We start from the raw sequence: 22166 nt of genomic DNA, 5'->3' as shown, positions 1-22166 counted from the left end.
CTAGACACTGGAGCCACTGTCCTCCATGTCCAGTGTTTGTCCCTCAGCCCTGTCCCTCTACAGTCCAGCTGTCCACTTCTCACCTGGGCAGGTGAAGCAGCCCCAGCTGCCCAGGCACTGCTGACTTACCTGGGCAGAGTTCCGTGGGGCAAACGAGTCAAAGGCTGGTGACTCTGGCGGCCTCCCTGGGCAGGTGGCACCTTCGGGAGCAGTGAGAGGGGTCATCACAAAGTCTACAGAGAAGGCCCTGGATCTCCGAGTTCCTCCTGACTCAGACTATGGGGAGTGCTGTGGCTTCGTGGCAGGCTTCTTTGCTAGCCTTGTCGATCTCTGTCCTGGCTGTTCCAACATCCTCACCAGCTCACCCAGCATCCTGGCGATAACACAGGGCACAGCCAGGGAGCCGGGCACTGGAAAAGCCGAGCTGCTGCTTTTGCTGAGGATGCGATGAGCTTGAAAATCCAGGGTTCCTGCCTTCCAGCCCAGCCATCCAGAAGGCCACAGGGTCCTTCATGTGCTTCAAATGTGTGGAGAAGGGGACTCTTGTTGTCCAGCCCGTGCACAGCATGGCAGACGCCAAGATCAGGGAGACCCAGGCCCAGTTCTCAGATACTGTGGGAGAGGAATGTGGCTTAGGACGTGCCCCAGTCCCACTGGCTGTGTCCATTGAGCCGTCAGCCCATGGTGTTCCCATGTCACTTCCTCTGGAGACCTCTCTCAGCTCTGGGCTGGCTCCTTGCTCTGTGTCTCTATTTTATCCTCATGCTCTGAGGTGTTTGCTTCTTCAATCAGTATTTATTTAAAAGACAGAGTTACACACGTACACACACAGAGGGGGAGACACAGAGAGGCAGGGAGGAAACTTCAGTCTGCTGTTCACTCCCCCAAATGGATGCAACAGCCAGGGCTGGGCCAGGCTGAAGCCGGGAGCCTGGAACCCCATCCGGGTCTCCCGTGCGGGTGGCAGGCAGATCAAGTGCTGGGTTGCTACCTGCTGCTTTCGGCAGTGAGCTGAGTTAGACACAGAGCAGCCGGGACTCAGACTGGAGCTCTTGACGTGGGATGCTGGCATGGCAGGTAGTGGCTTAACCCAGTGCACCCCAACGGTGGCCCCTGAGCCTGTATTTATTGAGTGTCTGCTGTGTGCCAGACCCTGGGTTTGCTGCAGTGAACAGGAGAGACTTGTTCCCGTCAAGTTAGACTTTCCCATCGAGTGGAGGAGAGAGCGTATCTGAGGGCACTTCCGAAAGTTCCTGGAACACAGTGTGAAAAGTTGATTTTGGTGCATGACAAGTCGGGCAGCCACATGCACTTTTTTCATGGTGTGCGTTTTCCATGGATTTTTGGAAGACCCCTCCTAACAGGAAGACTGGCTGGGATCAGGTGGTTGCTTTGATGGAAATGAGCACAACATCCCACGGCTTGGGATTTCCTGGGTCACAGTTTGCACAGGGTTCAGGGACTGGGGTCGCTCGGTGCTGCTCAGCTGGTGGCTGGCCTGGCGTGGGGGGCGCAGGCCAGCTTTCCCTGTGTGCCCGGCGCTGTGCGGGGGTTGACAGGAGCCTGGGCTGAGCGGGGCCGGCTTCCTGTCTGTGTTGTGTCAGGACCTCTCCCTCAACCCCCAGACACCTCAGACACGGGAGCTCAGGGCTCCAGGAGAGCCAGGTGGCGGGCGCCGTCCCCATACATGCAAGGCCTGAATTGGTGCAGCCTTGGAGCTCTAAGGGCCGAGCCCAGCTTGGCCTCCAAGGAGGGGAAGCAAAGGCCTCTTCTTGCTGGCAGGTGCTGGAGATGGGGGGGGGAGGGGGGCTTCCTTTTTGTGTAGAGACCTGGGAGACTACAAGGAGCTGTCTTGGGATGGAATGTGGGGAGGGGGGGGGGTCCGGTGGCCAGGACAGGCAAGTGAGGGCAGGCTGGGAAGCAGACCTGATTGCTGTTTCCCAGCCCACCCAGGGCTCGGGGAGACCCAGAGGGTGGGGTGTTCCCTGAGCAGGGGGCAGTGACAGCCCGTCGAGAGGCTGGAGTAGCACAGACTGGGGAATCCTGCACAGGTGGGGTGGGGGAAAGGGGACTCAGGGGTGTCCCCCACTGGGACTTGGTGTGCGGAGGACTGGGGGGAGGGGAGCGAGGTAGAGCTGATGTTTGCCTGATGTCTGTTCCCCTTGGGTGACCCCTGGGCTGCAGGCTCCCAGCTGGCAGAGAGTGGCTGTTGGCCCTGGGGACCTTAGTGTGGCACAGAGCTTGCCCGTGGTTGGCCCTAAATGTTTGTTGAATGAATGAATGAGCCAGTCAGGTGGCAGTTAGGGTGGGTGGGGTGGGGTTGGGCATGGGATGTCTTCTGGCCACCCTGAGAGCTCACAGAGGCTGTTTGGGCAAAGGTTACCGGTCATGTGCTTGGCATCAGGTGCTGTGCTGCCATGAGGATGGGGCCTCCCTGCAGATCCCCACCAGAAACTGAGGGTTCTGATGACCGTGGCCTTGGAAAAAACCTAGGGGGATGTATCCTTTTAAAAATTGACGTATTCATGTCATGCCATGTGACACTTCAGTATGTTCTGCAGTGTTGATGTCGAAGTAGTCCTGTCTCTTCCAACATTTGTCCTTTCTTTGTGATGAAAACATGAAAATCTCCCAGCTTTCTGAAGTGTGTGATATATTGTTGCTATGCATGGACTCCCCAGGGTGTAATGGACACGAGAAGGGGAGCCACAGAGATACCCCCTCGTCCCTGGCAGCATGGCTGTCGTGAAAAAGAGGAAAGGTAACAAGTGCTGGCCAGGGTGTGGAGCGCGGGAGCCCTCCTTGTGCCTGGTCGGTGGGCACGTCGGTGAGCACAGCCTTTGTAGAAAACAGGGTGGAAGTTCCTGAAAAAGCCCAAGCAGTGCTGGGTGCGACGCAGCCATCCTGCCACTGAGTACGTGTCCCAGGGGAATGAATCCCTGGACACCTTCACTCCCGTGTTTGTTGTGTGCTGAGCACTGGGGCCAGGAGGAGGAGGCACCCCGAGAGCCCATCACTGCCTGAGTGGATGAACAGTACCTGGGCGTCCACACAGGGGAGTACTATTCAGCCCTGAAGAGGAATGCAGTTCTGTCGTATGTGGCAATGTGGAGGAGCCAGAGGTGATGATGTTCAGTGGAATAAGCCAGACACGGAGAGGCAAACAGCTTGGGATCCTTTGTGTGTGGAAGTGAAGTGTGGGGAGTACAGTGTGGTTAGCAGAGCTGGGGAGGCTAGGAGGAGGCAGGGAGAGGGTAGGCTGGCCAGTGGGTGCAAGTTTTAGTCACATCGGACCATTTGCTCTTCAGGGCCGTCCAGCGTGGCTCCTTTCAGATGGATCGCTCGCTTTTGGGCTGCGTTCCTTTTCCTCCTGGTTATCAGTGCTAACTCAAAGCCCACTGTCCTTTCCACGCCAGGCCTCTCTTCAGAAGGCCTGAAGCTGGGGGGGGGCCTCCCTAAGCAGGAAGGGGGGAGGGGAGCCTCCATATCCTGGCCCCGAGGGTCTGCCTCTCGTGCAGGTGCACGGCCTGGTCCAGATGGGCTGGGTAGTTCATGCAGATGGGATTCCCAGGACAAGGCTCGTCTTCCTCCAGAGCGTCAGTGCTTGGAGCTGTCTGGTTGGGAGAGAGGAGAGGCGGGCAGGCTCTGGGAAGATCCGGGATAAACCGGCTGTTGCGTCTTCCCGCAAGCTGCTCCACTGTGGAACCCGCTCCCATGACACACATTAATGCAGGGAGCAGGGCCGGCCCTGTGGCTCACTTGGTTAATCCTCTGCCTGTGGCCTGGCATCTTATATGGGTGCTGGTTCTAGTCCCAGTTGCTCCTCTTCCAGTCCAGCTCTCTGCTATGGCCCGGGAAGGCAGTGGAGGATGGCCCAGGTGCTTGGGCCCTGGCACCCTCATGGGAGACCAGGAGGAAGCACCTGGCTCCTGGTTTTGGATCGGCCTAGCTCCAGCTGTAGCGGCCATTTGGGGGTGAACCAATGAAAGGAAGACCTTTCTCTCTGTCTATCTCTCTAACTCTGTCAAATTAAAAAAAAAAAATACAAGGGAGCCTCACGTTTGTTCATGCTGGATGGAATTAAAAGATAAATTTATTTTGGTACAAGCAGTTTTTAAATCCTTACTTACAAGGGGTCTTCAAAAAGTTTGTGGAAAAATGCATATTATGAATTTCAATTTTTTGGCACTAAACTTATTTTTAAGTACCATTTTTATACAAAAATATGAATGTCATGTTGTGTTTTTAAGATTTATTTATTTATTTCAAAGGAAGGGGAGGGGGGGAGAGAGGCTTTCCATCTCCTGTTTCACTCCTCAAATGGCCGCAATGGCTGGAGCTGTGTCAATCTGAAGCCAGGAGCTGGGGGCCTCTTCTGGGTCTCCCATGCGGGTGCAAGGGCCTAAGGACTTGGGCCACCTTCTACTGCTTTCCCAGGCCATAGCAGAGAGCTGGTTGGAAGTGGAGCAGCCGGGACTTGAACCGGTGCTAATATAGGATGTGGCACTGCAGGTGGCGGCTCTACCCGCTATGCACAGCGCCACCCCAGTGATGTTGTGTCCCAACAAGCTCTGTTAGAAGTGTCATGTCAGCCACAGCCGTGCGAACACTGCGTGCACACAGTGGCTCCGTGTTTGGGGGTAATGGCGCCCCCTCCTATCTGACGCCCTCAGTATTCAAAGCAAATACTATTTTTTACTTACGGGAAAGGCAACACACACACACACACACAGCTCTTCCATCTGCTGGTTCACTCCCCAAATTGCTGCAATGGCCTGGAGTGGCCCAGGGCAAAGCTAGGAGCCTGGAACTCCATCTGAATGTCCCATGTGGGTGGCAGAGACCCGAGTACTTCAGCCGTCTCTGGTGTCTCCCTGGGTGTGCATCAGCAGGAAGCTGGAACTGGAAGGCGGGCTGGGACCCAGACCCAGGCCTTGTGAGAGGCAAGCATCGCGAGTCACATCCTGACCCTGAACCAAGCGCTGGCCCCTCTCCCCAGGGTTTTCCTGCCTCTCACTCTCCAGGGGATGTCCCTGATGGCACCTGTCTCATCTCCAGGGTCACACATTGGTGGCTGCTATCTGGACCACTCTGGGGGAGAAAAGCAACAGGAGATTATCTTCAAACCTGCTTCAAGTGTTTGGGGGAAGTCAGAGTTTGGAGAGAGCTGGCAGGCGTTCGGCTGGTTTGCCAATAACAGTCTATGCAAATGGTCTGTGGAAAGCAGATTTGCAGCATCTCAGCCTCACAGAACAGTTGGGAGGGAGCAGGCAGTGAAGAACGCGGTTTCCAAGGAAACACTTCTTCTCGGGGAGGAAACATCCCAGTTTTTTCACACATGTAGCATTTCTCTAAAAAGAGGCTATAATTTAGACACGGCTTTCCAGGTTATTCTTAACCAGAGAAGCATTTCTGTAGCACATAAATGGAACAGATAAATGCTCAGAGGATTCAGGAGGTGGGGGAGTTTGGGGTGGGGGGAGCCGGAGCAAGCCTGCAGGTGGGGCTTGGTCTCTGTTCATAGCTGTCACTATTGCTGCAGCTGGCATCTCACTTGTGGCGCTCCAGAGAATACAGAGCTTCCGGAGTTCTTAGAAAATGTAACTAAAAGGCAAGTAAAAAAAAAAAAATCCATGCATTCAAAGGGTCTTCAAAGAGTTCATGAAGAACACGCAATTCGAAGAAAAAACAGCTATGTACAGATGTCAAAAATATTTTGCACCAAAATAAACTTACCTTTTTTTTCTTTTTAAAAAAAATGATTTGTTTACTTATTTGAAAGGCAGAGCAACACACACACACACACACAGAGCGAGCGAGCGAGAGTGCTCACAAGCATTTGCATCTGTTGGTTTACTTCCCAAAATGGTTATAACAGCCAGGGCTGGGTCAGGCCGAAGCCTGGATCCAGGAACTCTATCCGGGTCTCCTACGTAAGTGGCTGGGGCCCAAGTTCTTGGACCATTATCTGCTGCCTTCCCAGATGCATTAGCAGAGAGCTGGATCGGAAGGGAGGTAGTTGGGACTTGAGCTGGTGGTCTGATATGAGAGGCCAGCATTGCAAACTATGGCTTAACCCACTGTACCACAACACCAGCCCCTAAACCTACCTCTTAATTCCATTTTTCCACTTACTTTTCAGAGTGCCCTGGTACTCTGACAGTGGCCTGGAGCTGAAATTCTCCCAGGGATGTGCCAGCTGCTTGTTTGATGATCGTGTCCAGGGCCTCTGCTGTGCAGCTGGGGTAGCCTCTCTAGGAGCCCTCGTGCCCACGGCCCCATTTCTCGGTGCCAAATGGGCCTGCCAGGTGTTTTACACCCACAGTCTCCTTGAACCTTCAAGGCCACATTGTGATCTGCAAGGCAGCTGCGAGCTTTACCTTTCTAGGTGACAAGGTGGGCATTTTGAACAATTGAAGGATTTTCCCAGAGGGACATGGCTGGGACAGGGAGGGTGGGGCTAGGACTCTAATCATGGTCTGATTCCAAAGTGCAAGATTGCATTCAGGTGCCAGACTTGGGGCGTCATCTCTCGGGGCCCAGTGAGGTTCCCTGAGCATCACTCGTACGTCCAGGCCACTTCCTCTAGGGGGGCTCTGGGATTCACTCCCGTCCCCCCCTTGCTGGTCCACTCCTGCTCACCCCACACATGCCAGCCTCAGGCCCTATTCCTCTGTGAAACCAGCTGCTTGTCTGGCCTCCCAGGCAGAGCTGCGGTCTCTGGGGACCAGGAACCGATTATCAGGGAAGGGTCCAGCTGGTCTCTTCCTTCAGTGTGCAGCTGCTAAAAGGCAAGAACTCTTTCTCTCTCTCTCTCTCTCTCTGACTGTACCTCCCTGATGTATAATATGTGCTGTACCCAAGTATTTTAGGTGAATAACTGAACACAGTAAGATACAGCCCAATGCTGTCTTTAAACCTGCTAAGGGAATGGGCTTTCGTGTGGGGAGCAGGGCTGGTGAGGTCCCAGGACAGCATCTGCCGACAAGCTGATTTCAGGTCAACATTGAGAAGTGCCCGGAAGTGAGGGCAGCTCGGGGAGGAGGTGTGCTCCTGGCCGTGTGGGTGTTGTCCACAGAGGCCGGCGGCGGGAGCGGTGCTGTGGCGTGATGGCTGGGGTCCCTCACAGTGGGTCGGGCCCACTGACCGTCTCTTCCACACACTCTTGAGCCCCCTGCTAACCAACAGAATTGAGATCCCAGGCCTCTGCACCTGCCCGGGATGCACTGACACTGTTGGTTTCCCTCTGCTGTCTGCTCACAGAGAGCGAGGACTTTTTATTTCATTTGTAAGCTGAGGCTAGGGACAGTCCTTCCTAAATAAGCTCGCTGAAGTGGGCGGGGGACTCGGAGCCCAGAGGTAGGCACGAGGCCACCCTTGGGTGTCCAGCCTCCCCCCAACTCATTCCCTCCTTCATCCTCACTGGGGGTGGGGGTGCGTGGGGGCTCTGGTGGCCTTTTGCAGCGTTGTGTAGAAACCCTGCTGTGGGCCATGCATCTCCACCTGCCATTCCCCATGTTTCCCCGGCAACCTAGGGAGGTGTGGGGAGCAGAAGCGGTGACGGCAGTAACTGATTGTATCCTGCCCCCGGGGTCGCGTCGTAAGAGCGTCTCGGGGATCGCCTTATTTGATCCCCAGAGCAGCGCTGTGAGGTCACCATGTGGCTTAGGAAAGAAAAGTCTGGACTCACTTCCCGAGTTTGCTTTGTCGGTGAGGGGCAACACTGGCATCTGAGCCCCAGCCTCTGATGGCACAGCACCCAGTGTGGCTCAGCAGAGCCACTCTGGCCTTGCACCCACCAGCCCTGCACCGCTCGCCCCACGCCCAGTGCGGTGGCCTTGAGTTTCCTCAGAACACCCAAGACGAGGTCATCCATGAGAAAGGGGCAGGTGCAGAGACCATCCCTGGCTTGGGGCTCCAGCGCTTTGTGGGGGGGTGCCTGTGGACAAAGAAGGGGATGCGGGAGAGCCCTGCTTTGACAGCACAGGGGGCAGACGGCCCCTCTGCCCCGTGGCCTTTGCTCCTGTCATGGGCCCAAGGAAGAATGCCTGGGGTGTCCCGGGATTGGCCTTGGGCCCCCAATCCTGTTGGAGAGGGGCAGCCTACTCAGGGGACCTGTGTCCCCAACCCCTCAGGATGTGATCTGGTCTGGGAGTCTCATCTGTATGGAGATACAGAAAGGTGAGGCGTGGGCTTCGCCTAAGCCAATGTGACTGGCACCCTCGCCAAAGGGCCTTGGGATACAGACATGGCGGGGGCCCCGAAGCGGGTGAAAGCAGAGATCAGAGTTGTCAGGGTGATGCTGCTCCCCGCCAAGGATGCCAGAGATGCCCCCAGACCACCCAAAGCTGGAGAGGGGGCTGGCACAGATGCCCCTCCCAGCCTCAGAGCCACCACCGGCATCTCACGCTGCCAGCCTCTGAACTAGGAGGCCATCAGCTTCTCTGGGCAGGGGGAGTGTCCTCCATTAGGGCGCCCTAGGAAACCTGTGGCCCTTGCTCGTGCTACCACCTGGCTTTGTCTTGACCCTTCATCCAGTGCCCCTGTCCTCCGGCCACACTCACCTCCTCTGAAGATGCCGGTGCCCACGGGGCCTGCACAGCTGCTGCCGGCCATGTTTGTCCTCCTCCGTGGGCCATGCCGTGAGCTCCCCACCCTTCTGGTCCAGGTTCAGAGGTTCCTTCACCTGCGGAGAGCCGACCATGCACCCCGTCCTGCCTGGGCCCCGGCGGGCAGTGTCAGCTGGACAGGGAGCAAAGATCTGAACAAAAGCCCAGCTCGATGGTTCTGGAATCATGATCAAATCAGGGGGTGTGATAGAGACGAGGGGAGGGGTGCTGCAGGTGGCCAGGGAGGCCTCGAGGAGCAGGGAGCAGGACCACCAGGGAGGGTCTCGGGCCAGAAGAGCCAGCGTGGCCACAGGTGGACTCCAGCTCTGCGTTCTGACTCGTGAGCGGCAGCGCGCTTCAGCCCCTCTCCTCATGTGTGAGACTGTTTGGTATTCTCTGAGGCCCCCACGGGACGGGCCACGAAGCAGGCGCGTGGCTCATTTTTCTCACTGTCACCAGGCACAGACAGGCACTCAGTTGCTGTTCGGTGACTGACGCCACGAGCGAATGTGGTGGATGCCAAATCCTGCGCGGGGCAGCTCAGGCAACAAGAGGTTAACCACACTGCTCTGGCCCAGGAATGAATTGAGATTGCACTTTTCATAGACAGCTTTGCTGGTGAGCGTCTCCTATGCAAGGTGTGAGAACATTCTGGATGGGAGCAGGAAGCCGGAGGCAGGGACTTGGCACCTGGGCTTGGTGTCAGCTGCAGGAGCCACCTCCCTCCTAGAGGAAGCAGGATTCCAGGGCTGTGGGTTTGGCTTGATTCCGCAGCGAGGGGGGCTCTACAGGCTTGGAAGTGTGTTCTGTTTGCTAGGCAGAATTTTCCGGCCCCCAGCCGAGAAGCTGAAGATGTCTCACTGCTGATTTCTTGTTCCTGATGCGCCAGCTTGGCAGGGCCTGGCTTTGCGAGCTGCAGTGTTTGGACGCTGATCCCCAGCTCGCCAAGCCGAAGAGAGAAAGCTGTGACTCACCAGAAATAGTCACTGCTATTTTCTGGCCACCCGGAAAGAAAACACACTCGCAGGGGAAGGCAGAGCTCAGCAGCTTCTGCCTGCTGTGGAGACGCACGGATGCAAGACTGGGAAGGCGGAGAGGCTGTTCCAAGGGTGCCTGGGACTGGAGATCATCAGCTTGGCTTGTTCTGTCACCTTCTAAGAGTGAGGCTAGAGGTTGGTGCTGTGACACAGTGATTGAAGCCACCACTTGCAACAGCGCCACCATCCTATATGGGTACCGGTTTATGTCCTGGTTGCTCCACTTACGATGCAGCTCCCTGCTAATGGCCTGGGAAAGCAGTGGAAGGCGGCCCAGGCAAGGATGCTTCTGCTGTGAGAGCTGGATCCCAGGTCACAGGGTTGCCACTGTGGGAAGGGACCAGGAACTCCTTGGAAAATAAAGGGCCCTGAGGCTGGCGTCCACCTTTGGTTGTGACCTGGGTGCTCCTTCCCCAGTCCTGTACCAGGCAGATTGGCCACCAGACAGGGATCAGGGCACTCGGCAGAGCTCCGAGACCCGGCCTCACCTGCACGTGCTGCCTGGAGCCCTTCCTGCAGCCCACCCTCCCAGCTACCTCCCCTCCCTCACCTTCAGAGAGCAGCGTCACCACCCCTTCCCCAGGGACACTTCAGTGCTGAGTCAGGCCAGGCCCCCTTCCTGGGAGTCCCCCCAACAGCTGCCCACGTGTTTGTGGGTGCCTGAGGGCCATCTGGCTCTCCCTGGGGGCTCTCTGCTCCGTGTGTCCCCGAGCCTGTCCCTGCAGGATGCTCCACAGGAGCATGCCGAGTGGGTGAGCAGGGCTCGAGTGACCCAGCGCTCTCTTCTGGTGTCTGTCTGCAGCTGTGTTTTGAGGAGCCGGGCCACAGGGCACAGGTGACCTGCTTGCAGTCCCAGAGCTGGTGTGGCAGATACAGGTGCAGTGTCTTCCTGTCTTGCTGAGCGAGGTCCCAGCCTAGCCCTTCCCTCCATGGCCAGAGCCTGGTCCATTGTGGCCAAGGCACAGGTGCCAGCTTTGCACACTGAGGCTAACCCTGCTCCGGACCATGGTCATGGACAGTTCACCTCAGCCTTTTATCTACCAGCGAGCTTCCCCCACGCAGGGAGCCAAACTGGCTGCCTCCCGTGCTGGGGCGTCCCGAGGGATGGGTCTGCTGGTGAGATGGTGGATGTGGAACTGCACACCGTGCGGATCCTGGCCACTTCCAGCATGCCGGGAGGGCGGAGCCACTGTGACTCCCCCCCCCCCCCCCCAGCCTTGCCCGGCCTCCTAGGGATTCCAGCCTGCACCATGTGGTTTATGGCACTTGTTCGTTTCTAAGGCGTCAACCTCACCCAAGCACATGCCGCCCGCTCCTGCAATTGTCTGCTCAGCCCATAGTTCTCCACGTAGCAGGCAGGTCAGACTGAGCGTGTCCCCTCCTGCCCCACCATGGGCTGCCTGTTCACGTCCATGACGGCTGCCTCTGGCCCTCTCCTCCCCCATCCGGGGCTCAGATGAGAACCCCGGGGAGGCGTCCCAGATGCCACTGCCTCCCCCCAGTCTGCCCGTCTGTCGTTCCCTGCCTTGATGTTCCCCGAAAGCCTCCCTTGTGTCTGGGGCCCCAGCCTGTGCTCGGCGCGGCCGCCGGAGCAGGGGCCTGAAGAGTGCGTCTCACCCCTTCACCGCGGCCGAAACCCCCACCGGCTCCCTGCCTGTCTCAGGATGGAGCTCAGACTCTGGAGTGAACTCGAGGCCTCTGCCTGTGTCTCCAACCCCATTTGTCACCCTGACCCTCACCCCAGAACACCAAGCAGGGACCCCCGCCCCTCCCTAGCCAGCTGCTGCACTCAGCACCAATGCGCCCCCACCTGCTGTCCTCTGAGCCCTGGGCCGTCCTTTTCCTCCACCTCCATCAAGGAAACTCTTCCCTGAGAAACTCCAGCCTACCCTTTAATTCTCAGTGTGGAGACTGCCTCCTCTAGGAAGCCCTCCGGGGTCTCACCGCCAGATCTGGGCAAGGCGGCCCTCGGGTGCTTCAGAGCCACCTTCCCATGGTGCGTGGGTGAGGCCATCTCCTTGTGTATCTCCCCTCCCTGGGCAGGCTTGTGGGGCATGGTCTTGTCAGCACTGGTCACGGCTGTACCTACAGCACCCCATCCTGTCCGGCATGCACACGGGGATGGCAGAGGAGCGACAGCCAGGACTCTCCCAGGCCCTTGGTCTTCTCAGCGGCCACTCTCTGCACGTTGCTCTGCCCATTCGTGTCTTGCAGGGAGGGACAAGCTGAGCCCTGGAGTAAGTTAGATAGCAGCTCAGTTGTCCCATCTCCTCTTTCTTCTGTCCGTTTCCATCACCGTGGAGCAGTCCGTGAGAAGCACGTTCTGCCTACACCTCCTTTGTGATCTCAGTCCACAGCATTAGCATCCACTCAGTTGCCTGAGCTCCAGGCCTCGCAATCACACCCACTGCTCCCTCCTCCTGCTCCTGTTTCTAGAAATTTTCACAACGGTCTCCTCTCTGCTGAGGAGCTTCACTGGTCCAGCCTTGTGTGGCCACCATCCGTCTGCCCAGGCCTCGTGGGTGGGTGGGTGGGATGGCCTCTGTTGCCCATCTGTGGGATGTGTGACAATAATGCCCACCTTGGTGGGGCATCAGGAGGGTCTGGAGAACGGGGGGGAGGGGTGATGTTTGGCACAGTAGTTAGGACGCTGGGCGTGCCTGCACCTTTTATCTGTTTGCTTGGGTTCACGTGGGAACTCTGCTCCAAATTCCTGCTTCCTAACCCACACACTCTGGGAAGCAGCAGGTGATGGCCTCAGTGTGTGAGTTCCTGCCATTCATGTGGGAGACCCTGATGGAGTTCCGGGCTCCTGGCTTCAGCCTGGCTCCACCCTGGCTGCTGTGGCCATTTGGGGAGTCAACCAGCAGATGGGAGAATGACCTCTCTCTTCTCTGCGCCCCCTCCCTTCCTGCTCTTTGTCTGCCTTTCAAACAAGTCAGCTTTTCAACATTATAAAGGACTGGTGGGTCCCAGTGCGAAACGGTGTGGATGCGAGCTGTGGGGGAGTCACCTGCACTGTGTTGGTTTCCACAGGAAGGACCAGTACCTTCTGTCGCCCGTGAACTGCTGGTACCTGGTCCTGCACCAGACCCGGCGGGAGAGCCGGGACCATGCCACCCTCAACGACATCTTCATGAACAACGTCATCGTCCGCCTGTCCCAGATCAGCGAGGATGTCATCAGGCTCTTCAAAAAGGTGGGTGCGCAGGCCGGGCCCCTGCCCCCGGCGCCCTAGGCTGGCCATGGCGGCACCTGCATCAGGAGGGCAGGCGTGCTGAGGGTCGTCAGGGGCTGAGGGCTGGGCCTGGAGCTCGAACCCTGCACGTGCCTCCAGAGACACCGCTCTCGGCCACGTCCACACCCACCACTGCATAAACACCTTTTGCGTGGTTGGGTAAGTGGGACACAGGCCCCAGAGGAGATGCAGGGGAGTGGACGTGAGCATGGCGTTCTCACTCAGACAGCATCACTTGCTGCTCTGGAAATTTCTCCCATGCACAGATGCAAATGCAGTTCCTCTGTGCGCATCTGTGCGATGCATTTTCTCGGGCCTGCGTCCCCACGTGAGGCCAGACGGCATGCGTGGTTGTACTTCCTGCTGACGTCACCCCACAGACTGTCCTATGATGACAGGTTTTTCCCACGTCAGCAGACAGATCTATGAACCATTTTGAATGATTGTGTCACGGTTCGTTACTTGGATGCACCCCGATGTATTGAATTCACATCTCAGGGGATTGCCGTTGATGCACTGCCATGAACCTCTTGGTCATACCCATTGTCCTGTTGCGGGATCAGTTTCGGCAGCAGGAACTGTGTGTTATATATTAATGTTAGCCATCGCAAAACACACCGGACACCGGAGTGAGGGAAAGGGTTTATTGGGGAGCACCCTACAGACCAGAGTGAAGGGGTGGCGAAGGAAAAAGAGAGAGGAGAGGAGCTAGCAAGGAGAGAAGATAGAGCGGAGAAGAGGAGAGAGGAGAGCAGAGCCAAGAGAGCACGTGTTCGGGAACAGGCCCTTTTAAAACTTTGCCTGAGGGCGGGCAGGGAAGCAGGAGCAGCGAATCCTGTTAGGATGGGGGTGGAGCCTGGCTCAGGTAGCTGGGCCATGTGGTGGCTAAAACTGCGCCAGTATCCTAACACTGTGGCTTGTTCTTAGGCCTCTGACAGGGTGGCCCTTTCTTGCTGGAAGCGTTGGCCTGTGTACTGGCCGGAGGTCACGGGCAGAGGGAGCTGCCCCGTTTTGATGTCCCTGAGGCCTGTCTGTCCCAAGCTCCCTGTACCGTGAGTGTGTGGAGAACTGGGCTCGCTCCTGTGAGCTTCACTCTCCTCATCCAGGGGGCGGGGCCAAGGTCATCACTTCCCAGGGCCAACATGAGGGCTAAACAAACAGTGAGTCAGGGAGAGAAGCATCCCTGTGAAGAGGTTTGTGGAGAAGTGGGCACCTCCTGGATCCAGAACTCTGAGATTCTGGAGTTTGTAATCCTGCTTGTGTCATGTGTCAGCTGTGTGTCGCCGGGCTTGTCACTTGAACTCTCTGTGCAGGGCAGGTGGGAGGATGCGCAGGCTCGTTCTCCCCAGACTCGCACAGAAGGCTGCTCCTGGCGCTCCGTCGGCGCTCTGCCGAAGCTGGCTGTGGTTGTGTGCACGTGGGGCACAGTCGCCACCATGTGACCTGGCTCTTGTCTCTCGCCAGGAGCCCGTCCTAGGGCTTTGCCCGTGGTGGCTGGGCACAGCCAGAAGGGCCCAGGCCGGTGGTGAGCGTAGCTGTCCCTCCACAGTCCGGGCTGGGGTCGTGCACGCTGAGGATGACTTCTGCAGCCGTGGCATTCGTGGCTCTCCCCCCCCCCCCCCGCCCACCCCACAGCAGTGTGGATGAGATTCTGTCTCAGCAGACGTGACCTGGCAGGCCGATGGCCAGAACACGAACATCCGCGAGCGCTGTGGGCTGTGCAGAGCCCACCTTGCTGCCTCGGGGGCTGCATGTTTCCAGTCTGCACCCGGTCCTGAGCCCCCCCCCCCCCCCCCACTGCCGCCAGCGCTTCCTGCCTGGGTGGGCGTGACTCAGAGGAAGGCTTGTCCAGGCTTTGGGGGAATGAAGGTCTCCTTCCTTCCTGAGCCCCGGGAGGAGCGAGAGAAACCTCAGCGCTCTCAGCTGCCAGCAGCCTGCCTGGCGCTGGAGGTTAACAGGGTGGAAAATGATGAACCGAAGTCGGCAGCTGAGCTCCCCGCGGCCCCATTCCAGGCCAGGGCTGTGCGACAGAGGAGCCAGCCGGCTCCTGTGGGCCCAGGAGGGCTGGACGGAGACTGGCTGGCTGTGCAGTGCAGCCGCTTCCTGTGGCGCCAGCGGGCAGTCATCTGGGAGTGGCAGCCTGCCCGCCTCACCCCATCACCTGCTGGGGACCGCAGCCCAGCGTGGCGGGGAGGGGGTGTGTGCAGGGAGGGGTCGTCTCTGGCCAGCCTGGGGAGTGGGGTCCAAGGAGAACCCAGGCCAGGCCCCTTACCCTCACCTCCAGAGGAGGGTGAGCAGGGGTGCGCTCGCGGAATCTGCTGTGGAGCTGCCCCTCGCAGCCACCTGAGCAGGTCCTTCGGGGCCTCCGTGTTCTTATCTGGGAAATGGAGACGATAGCAAGGGCAGTCCAGTGTCTGGCATAGGCTGGCCTCCCAGCAAGCCTTCATTAAACGGCGGCTGGCTAGTGATCCCTAAGTAGAGAACCCCGTCCCTGGGTGTTACCTACCCCCATGTCAGCTCTTGCAGGGAGGCTGCAGCAGGTGGCCGGGGCTTCCAGGCTGGTGGCTTTGCCGCGCCTGTCCTCTGGCTCAGACCCAGGTCAGCTGCCCCATTTGTCAGCTCCACGCCAGTGCAGGTGCTGTGGCCCAGGAGATGGGCTTGGCTGTGAGCCTCCGGTTTCCCGTTGCAGTGGGGTCTGCTGTGGGGACTGGAGGCAGCCCCCCACACTTGGGAAGCCGTGCTGGCAGCCCGGGCCGTGAGCCACATCTGGGGGAGAGACCGTGGCCTCAGGAGCCACCTGCAGCAGTCTGCGCTCTCGTGGTTTCTGACACTCTTGCAGCTGTACCTGCTCCACGGAGAGCGGGGACCTTACCCTGCCAGCTCTTCAGACACGGGCCCGGCTTTAGGAGAGGGGACTTCAGAGACGCATGGGATGTGACCAGAGCTCGCTTTCTCTGCAGATCCGCTTTCATTTCCTGCTTTCTGTTTTTGGGGGAGGAAGAGAGGGGCTCTTGTGAGTTGGCCTCTCCCTGTGTGATGACTGGATGGCCCCCAGCAGCTCCAGGCTCACCGTCCTACCTGGGCGTGTCCTCGTCCAGGAATGGGTTCTCCACGTTCTGATGGGCCCAGCACAGTCCCCATGAGCTCTGAAAGTGCCTCGTGGCCTGGGAGCCGCAGCCCCTCCCTGACCAGGCCTGGGACGTGCGCCCGCCTCTGCAGTCCCACCCTATCCCTGAGACTGAGGGGTGGCGGTGGTTCCCCAAGAAAAGGTGGGGAGTCCACACGAGAAGAAAGGAGAAACCAAACCGCAGGTGTGGACTGGGCTCTCTGGTCTCAAATCTTTCTCCACGGTCCCTCCACACAGGGCACTGATCACTGTTCAAGAGAGCTCACTGCTCATGGGGACAGCTGTGGCCGGCAGGGTGTTCTCCACGGTGCTGAACTCAAGGCTTAGATGTTTCCCTTGAGGCCCAGTGGGATGAGACGGTGCCCGTGGAAACCAGTCCATTGCTGAAGACAGAAGGACCCACCCGGGTGCTCTCTGCCACCTGGATCAGTCCCGGGGCCCTGCCTGGTCGCTCATGATTCGGCTTTGCCCCTCTCTCACCCTGGCAGCTCCCCTGGGCCCTGCCCCCAGGTCCTGTCTGGCAGAGGGTAGGATTCAGGAGCAGGTAGAACCCTCCGGCACGGTCTGAGCAGTCACAGATGGGCAAGGCTGTCTTGTCCCTTTCCTTTTTTTTTTTTTTTTAATTTTTTTAAAAAAAAGTTCATCTATTTATATTTATTTGAAAAGCAGAGAGAGAGAGAGAGAGAGATCTTCCAGTCTGTTGGTTTATTCCCCAAATGCCTGCAATAGCCAGGACAAGATTAGGTCCAAACCAGGGAACAGGATCCAGGACCTGTATCTGGGTCCCCCATGTGGGTGACAAGGACCCAAGTACTTGAGCTGTCACTACCGCCTACCAGGGCGTGCTTCAGTGGGGAGGCTGGGTAGGAAACAGAGGCAGAACTTGAACCCGGCACTCTGCTGTGGGATGCAGGCATGAGCACTGTGCCGCAGTGCCTGCCCTGGACACTGGATTTTGAACAAGACGCGTGAAGACGTTTACCTGGCTGGTGATTGTCTTACTTTCATGCTGAAAGCTGACACTCCCAAGAATCTTTGTGTCAACTGTTCTCAAGTCCAGCCTACGAACTGTGCATTTGCGTTTCTTTTTATTGGATCCTTTAAAAAATTCATGTTATTAGATTCCGATCCAGTGGGATCCTTATTTAAGTAGCTTTCCCAGCAACTAGAGGGCGCCTTTCCCAGAAGGCCCTGTTTCTTCCTGTGTGTGAAACACCTGGTTTCTAACTTCCCCTCATTTTCCCCATTACCCTCTTCCTGTGTCACATCTTCTCTGCCTTCTGAGTGGGAGGCTGGAGAGTGGGGCAGAGCTGAGAAGGAGCCCATGGCATGGGGTGCCCCTGGTGTTGGGTGCTGAAGGGTGGGTAGGAGTCAACAAGGAGGGAGCAGAAGTTTGGTGTTGAGCGTATAGAGGGGGGCAGGAGCCCAGAGGGCTGGGGTGTATCACGGCAGAGGTCACTGCCAGCTCAGGACAGAGCTGTGCAATGGCCGTCCACCGCCAAACTTGGCCCTCTCACGTGTAGTCTGCTTGGGCCTCGCTGTTGAAGAAAAGTCAACATTTAAACGTGTGGAGCTTTAAAATCTGGAGTTCGTGCCCTGCCTGCAGAATTAGGAGCTCTGACAATACCAGGTCCCCCTGGCTTCATACTGGCCCAGATTTACCTGGAGCTGAGCAGTGGCCAGTGCTGTAGGCACTGCCCCCGGCCCTGTGGTTGTCTGATGTGAGTGTGTGTGTGTGTGTGTTCAAAAATTTCACAGGACAGTGGAATGAAAAGATTAGCTTATTTGGTGCAAAAGTCTTTGAAATCCATGCATAGATTTTTTTCACTATATACATTTGCAGTGAGCTTTTTGAAGACCCCCTCACATGCATGGATTTAATTGTTTGGGGCATCAAAATGAACTTATCTTTTAATGCCGTGAACTTTTGAAGTCGTCTTATTAGACCCACCTGGCTTCTTCGTTTTACCTCCCGGACCGTTTATGCATTGGAGTTTGTGCCTCATCTTTAAGCAGTGCCTCCCAGTGGATTTTGAATTCTGAAGTGCACCAGACTCACCAGAATGGCCTGCAGGACTTTGTTAAGCACAGGCGGCTGGCGAGGCCCCAGCCCATGGTTTCGGGTTGGCTCAAGACAAGGCCTGAGATGTTGCATTTCTACCAAATGGCTGGGAGTTGCTCAGGCTGCCCTGAGAGCTCCCCCGGGGAACGTCTTACCTGGTCCTAACTCCTTGCCTTACAGATGAGCAGCACAGTCTCGGATGTGCCAGGCCAAGCCCAGTACGGAGTCCACTGCCCCACTTGGTAGAGCAGCTGGCGGCTGGGCTTGGGGGGCTGTCTGTGTGCTTCCATTTGCCCTACCCTCCCACCCCTAAACGTTTCTGAGACTGAGCTCTGAAGCCCCTTCCACTTCCAGACTCATTCTGGTTTCTGGGCTCCCTTAACAATAGCCATCCAGTAGTCTGTGCTCCGATGCCTGCAGAATGTAATTACTTGCCAGGCCGTGACGTGAATTTGATTGTCGGAAGTCGGGGTGTTCTGGAGGAAGCGCTAATGAGGAGGGACTCTCAGCAGAGGACAGAGGGCGTCTGGGGGCTTGTGTTTGAAAGCAGCCATTCACTGTGTGGCAACAAGGACTCGCTCTTGAGTGAGCTTCTTCGTCCCCGCCTCCAAGATGTTCCTCGCATTTCATAAATAAATCAGGGCTTTTGTGTCCAATAATTGCCTTGCTTTGTAACGGAGATCAAAAGCACCCTCGGCCTCGGCCTCGAATTCAAAGCCAAGTTTATTTTCTGGTTGCAGGAGAGTGAGGGTTTGCATGCTGGAGGGTCCAGCTTGGATGCCTCTGTGGGGACAGAGAGAGAGAGAGAGAGAGAGAGCAGGGTGGGCAAGCTGCCAAGGAGCAGGAGCCTGCAGTTGGGCCCATCGCATCCCCAGGAGACACAGCTGTGTGCAGTGACGCCACCCGGAGAGACGCCTGCCTTGCAGGCCTCAGCAGGTGCTCCCAGCCTAGCCAGTGAGCACATGAAGGGCTTCAGGATGTGCATGGAGAAGGGAATTAGAGGGTAAGTTTATTTTGGTGCAAAGAATTATGAAATCCATGCATATGAGTTACATTTTGAAAGTTCATGGGTAATGATGTTAGGAAAGAACTAGCATGGATTTCACATTTATTTATTTATTTTTTGCACAGAAATAATGTTATCTTTTAATTCCATTTTCTGTAAGCTTTTTTTTTTTTTTAAAGATTTGTTTATTTTTTTGAAAGGCAGAGTTACAGAGAGGGAGAGATAAGAGTGAGAGGAGAGAGAGGTCTTCCATCTGTTGGTTGACTCCCTAAATGGCTGTAATGGCCAGGGCTGGGTCAGGCCAAAGTCAGGATCCTGGAACTGCATCTGGATTTCCCACATGGGTGGCAGGCGCTGAAGCAATTGGGCCGTCTTCTGTTACTTTTCCAGGCACATTAGCATGGAGTTGGATCAGAAATGGAGAAGCAGGAACTTGAACTGACCACCACTTGGGTTGCTGCATCACAGGCAGTGGCTTAACCCTCTGCACCAGCAGCAACCCCTCTGCAAGATTTTTGAAGTCCCCTTGTGTATGAGTTGTGTGACAACAGTACAGACAATTATCACCCACTGTGTGCTGGGCCCTGGGCTAAGTGTTCGCTGTGCATGCAATTCTTCTAGCCCTACAGGCAGATGACCCATTTTACAGATGGGGATGTTAGGGTGTGACTAGAGATGTGTCCAGTTGCAGAGCCCATGCACACTCAGTGGTCTGAGCAGATGGAAGCGCCTCTGTCCAGGAGCTCACTGAGTCCTTGGAGAGCCATGGTCATCACTTCCCGAGTCTGTTCAGAGAGAAAACCCAGAGTCCAGGTGGGGAATTTGGGTGAAGGTGTTATGGTTGGTGGCAGCATTTGATGTGAGACTTTAAGATTCAGCTCTGGGGCGGGCGCCGTGGCTCACTTGGTTAATCCTCCGCCTGTGGCGCTGGCATCCCATATGGGTGCCGGGTTCTAGTCCCAGTGTTCCTCTTCCAGTCCAGCTCTCTGCTGTGGCCTGGGAAGGCAGTGGAGGATGGCCCAAGTGCTTGGGCACCTGCACCTGCACCTGCATGGGAGACCAGGAGGAAACACCTGGCTCCTGGCTTTGGATCGGCGCAGCACTGGCCATGGTGGCCATTTGAGGAGTGAAGCAGCGGAGGGAGGACCTTTCTCTCTGTCTCTCTCATTCTCTCTCTCTCTCTCTAACTGTACCTGTCAAATAAAGGAAAATAAAATAAAATAAAAGATTCAGCCTGTCCCAGCTTGGGCTCCCCCAGGGAGCTGAGATACCACCACGGTACAGTGGGCACCAGGGAGGACTTGAGGATCCTCACTGTGGAGAAAGGAATAAGGAGGCGGGGCAGCAGGAGCTGGCAGTGGAGAGGCCCGGCTGTGACTCTGTGATGAGCAGGGACTGCCCTTCAGAGCCTCCCGGAGCTGTGGTACCCACGCTGGGCCCTCACGTCCTCCTGCCCATTGCTCATGGGCTGTGGGCCAGGCATTCCAGGGGGTTTGTCTGGTGGCAGCACTTCCTGCAGTGCCGCAGGAGCATCCACAGCCGACTGCAGGGGTTCAGGAAAAGCAAGGGGCAGAGGAGGCATCCAGACCAAAGCCAGGGCAGGCAACAGCAGAGTCCCAGCTCATGTCACGAGCAGGCTGGCAGTGGAGTGTGGTGGTAGGGCCGCGGTGGACCTGGGCTCCATCTCTGTCTTGTCTCATTCTAGCCATGTGAGTGTCGTTGAAGCCCTGAAACCCACTGAGTTTTGCCATTTCCAAAACGGAGCTGGTAATAACCTCCTTTACGGGGTTGTTGTGGGGATGACAAAGTGCTGTGAGACGCCTGCGTGGTCCACGGTAAGCAGTCAGGAAGTCTGAGCTCCTTGGGCAAATGGGGGACCTTCCGAGGAGACCATGAGGTTAGGAGTGGAGGGGGGATGGAGGGAGACTGCAGTCGGTGCTCAGATATAAGAAGATGCGCTCAGAAGAGCACTCCCTGGGTGGTGGCTGTTTGATAGCTTCTTTGATAACCTCTCATTTCTTTTTCTTGCCTTATTGTATTGGCCAGGAGTGTGCAGTACCATGAAGAGGGGAGTGGCACCCTTAACTTTTTAAAAAATATTTTATTTATTTATTTGAGAGATAGAGTTATAGACAGTGAGAGGGAGAGACAGAAAAAAAGGTCTTCCTTCCATTGGTTCACTCCCCAGATGGCTACAATGGCCGGAGCTGCACCAATCCGAAGCCAGGAGCCAGGAGCCAGGAACTCCTTCCGGGTCTCCCACACAGGTGCAGGGGCCCAAGTACTTGGGCCATCTTCCACTGCTTTCCCAGGCCACAGCAGAGAGCTGGATCAGAAGAGGAACAGCCAGGACTAGAACCGGCACCCACATGGGATGCCGGTGCCACAGGCAGAGGATTAACCTACTGCGCCACGGAGCTTGCCCCAACCCTTAACTTTTAAAAGACATGCTTCAACAGTTCACGATATCCAGACAAAAATTCTCTGCAAATGTGGACTCCATAGGAACTCCCTTAGCCTGATACAGGGTATTATCAAAACCCGATGGCAAATCTTCCTGCTGAACAGAACTCAGTAGGATGGCTGCTCATAAGACGAATAGACAAAGTGGGTAATGCCCTGTGTGCCAACCACATCCAATTAGAAAATGTCACTTGAATTCTCACATTAGAAAGCAAGAAGGATTGAACATTAATGCTGCTGGAGCCGCAGATGACTGCGTCCCAGAAGTTTTGATAAGTGATTCAGTCGTTGTCGTTCACATGTAAATATTTCATGCTTTCCATTATAATTTATTCTTGGCTCATGAATTATTCAGAATTATGTTTGCTCAGTTGCCAAAAAAAGTGCTCTGCTTATTTTTTGATTTCCAACTTTGTTGCACTGAGAAAATGAGAAAATTAGGCCTATCATAGTCATGACGTGTGTTGTATGTTTGCTAGCGCACTGACCTTTTCGGGTGTCACCACTCTCTCTGGAGTGCTAGTTCTTGAAAACAGGGAGTGCTAGGGGCCAGCGCTGTGGCATCGTGGGTGAAGCTGTCACCAGTGATGCCTCTGGCGTCCCATAAGTGCATCAGTTGAGTCC

At 56.4% G+C, this 22166-nt stretch overlaps 1 protein-coding gene across 3 annotated transcripts in view; it reads left to right on the top strand.

The window, feature by feature from the left end:
- Positions 1–22166, top strand: part of SRGAP3 (SLIT-ROBO Rho GTPase activating protein 3) — a 243661-nt gene that overhangs the window by 128990 nt on the left and 92505 nt on the right. For all 3 annotated transcript variants that reach the window (XM_062200379.1, XM_062200380.1, XM_062200381.1), the window contains exon 3: positions 12683–12845. In XM_062200379.1, coding sequence (XP_062056363.1) covers positions 12683–12845 — 163 coding nt within the window. The remainder of the gene's footprint in view (positions 1–12682; positions 12846–22166) is intronic.

The sequence above is a fragment of the Lepus europaeus genome, chromosome 9, assembly GCF_033115175.1.
Source record: "Lepus europaeus isolate LE1 chromosome 9, mLepTim1.pri, whole genome shotgun sequence".
NCBI classification, from domain to species: domain Eukaryota; kingdom Metazoa; phylum Chordata; class Mammalia; order Lagomorpha; family Leporidae; genus Lepus; species Lepus europaeus.
Note: the sequence above shows the minus strand (reverse complement) of the source record. Positions and strands in the feature narration are given on the sequence as shown.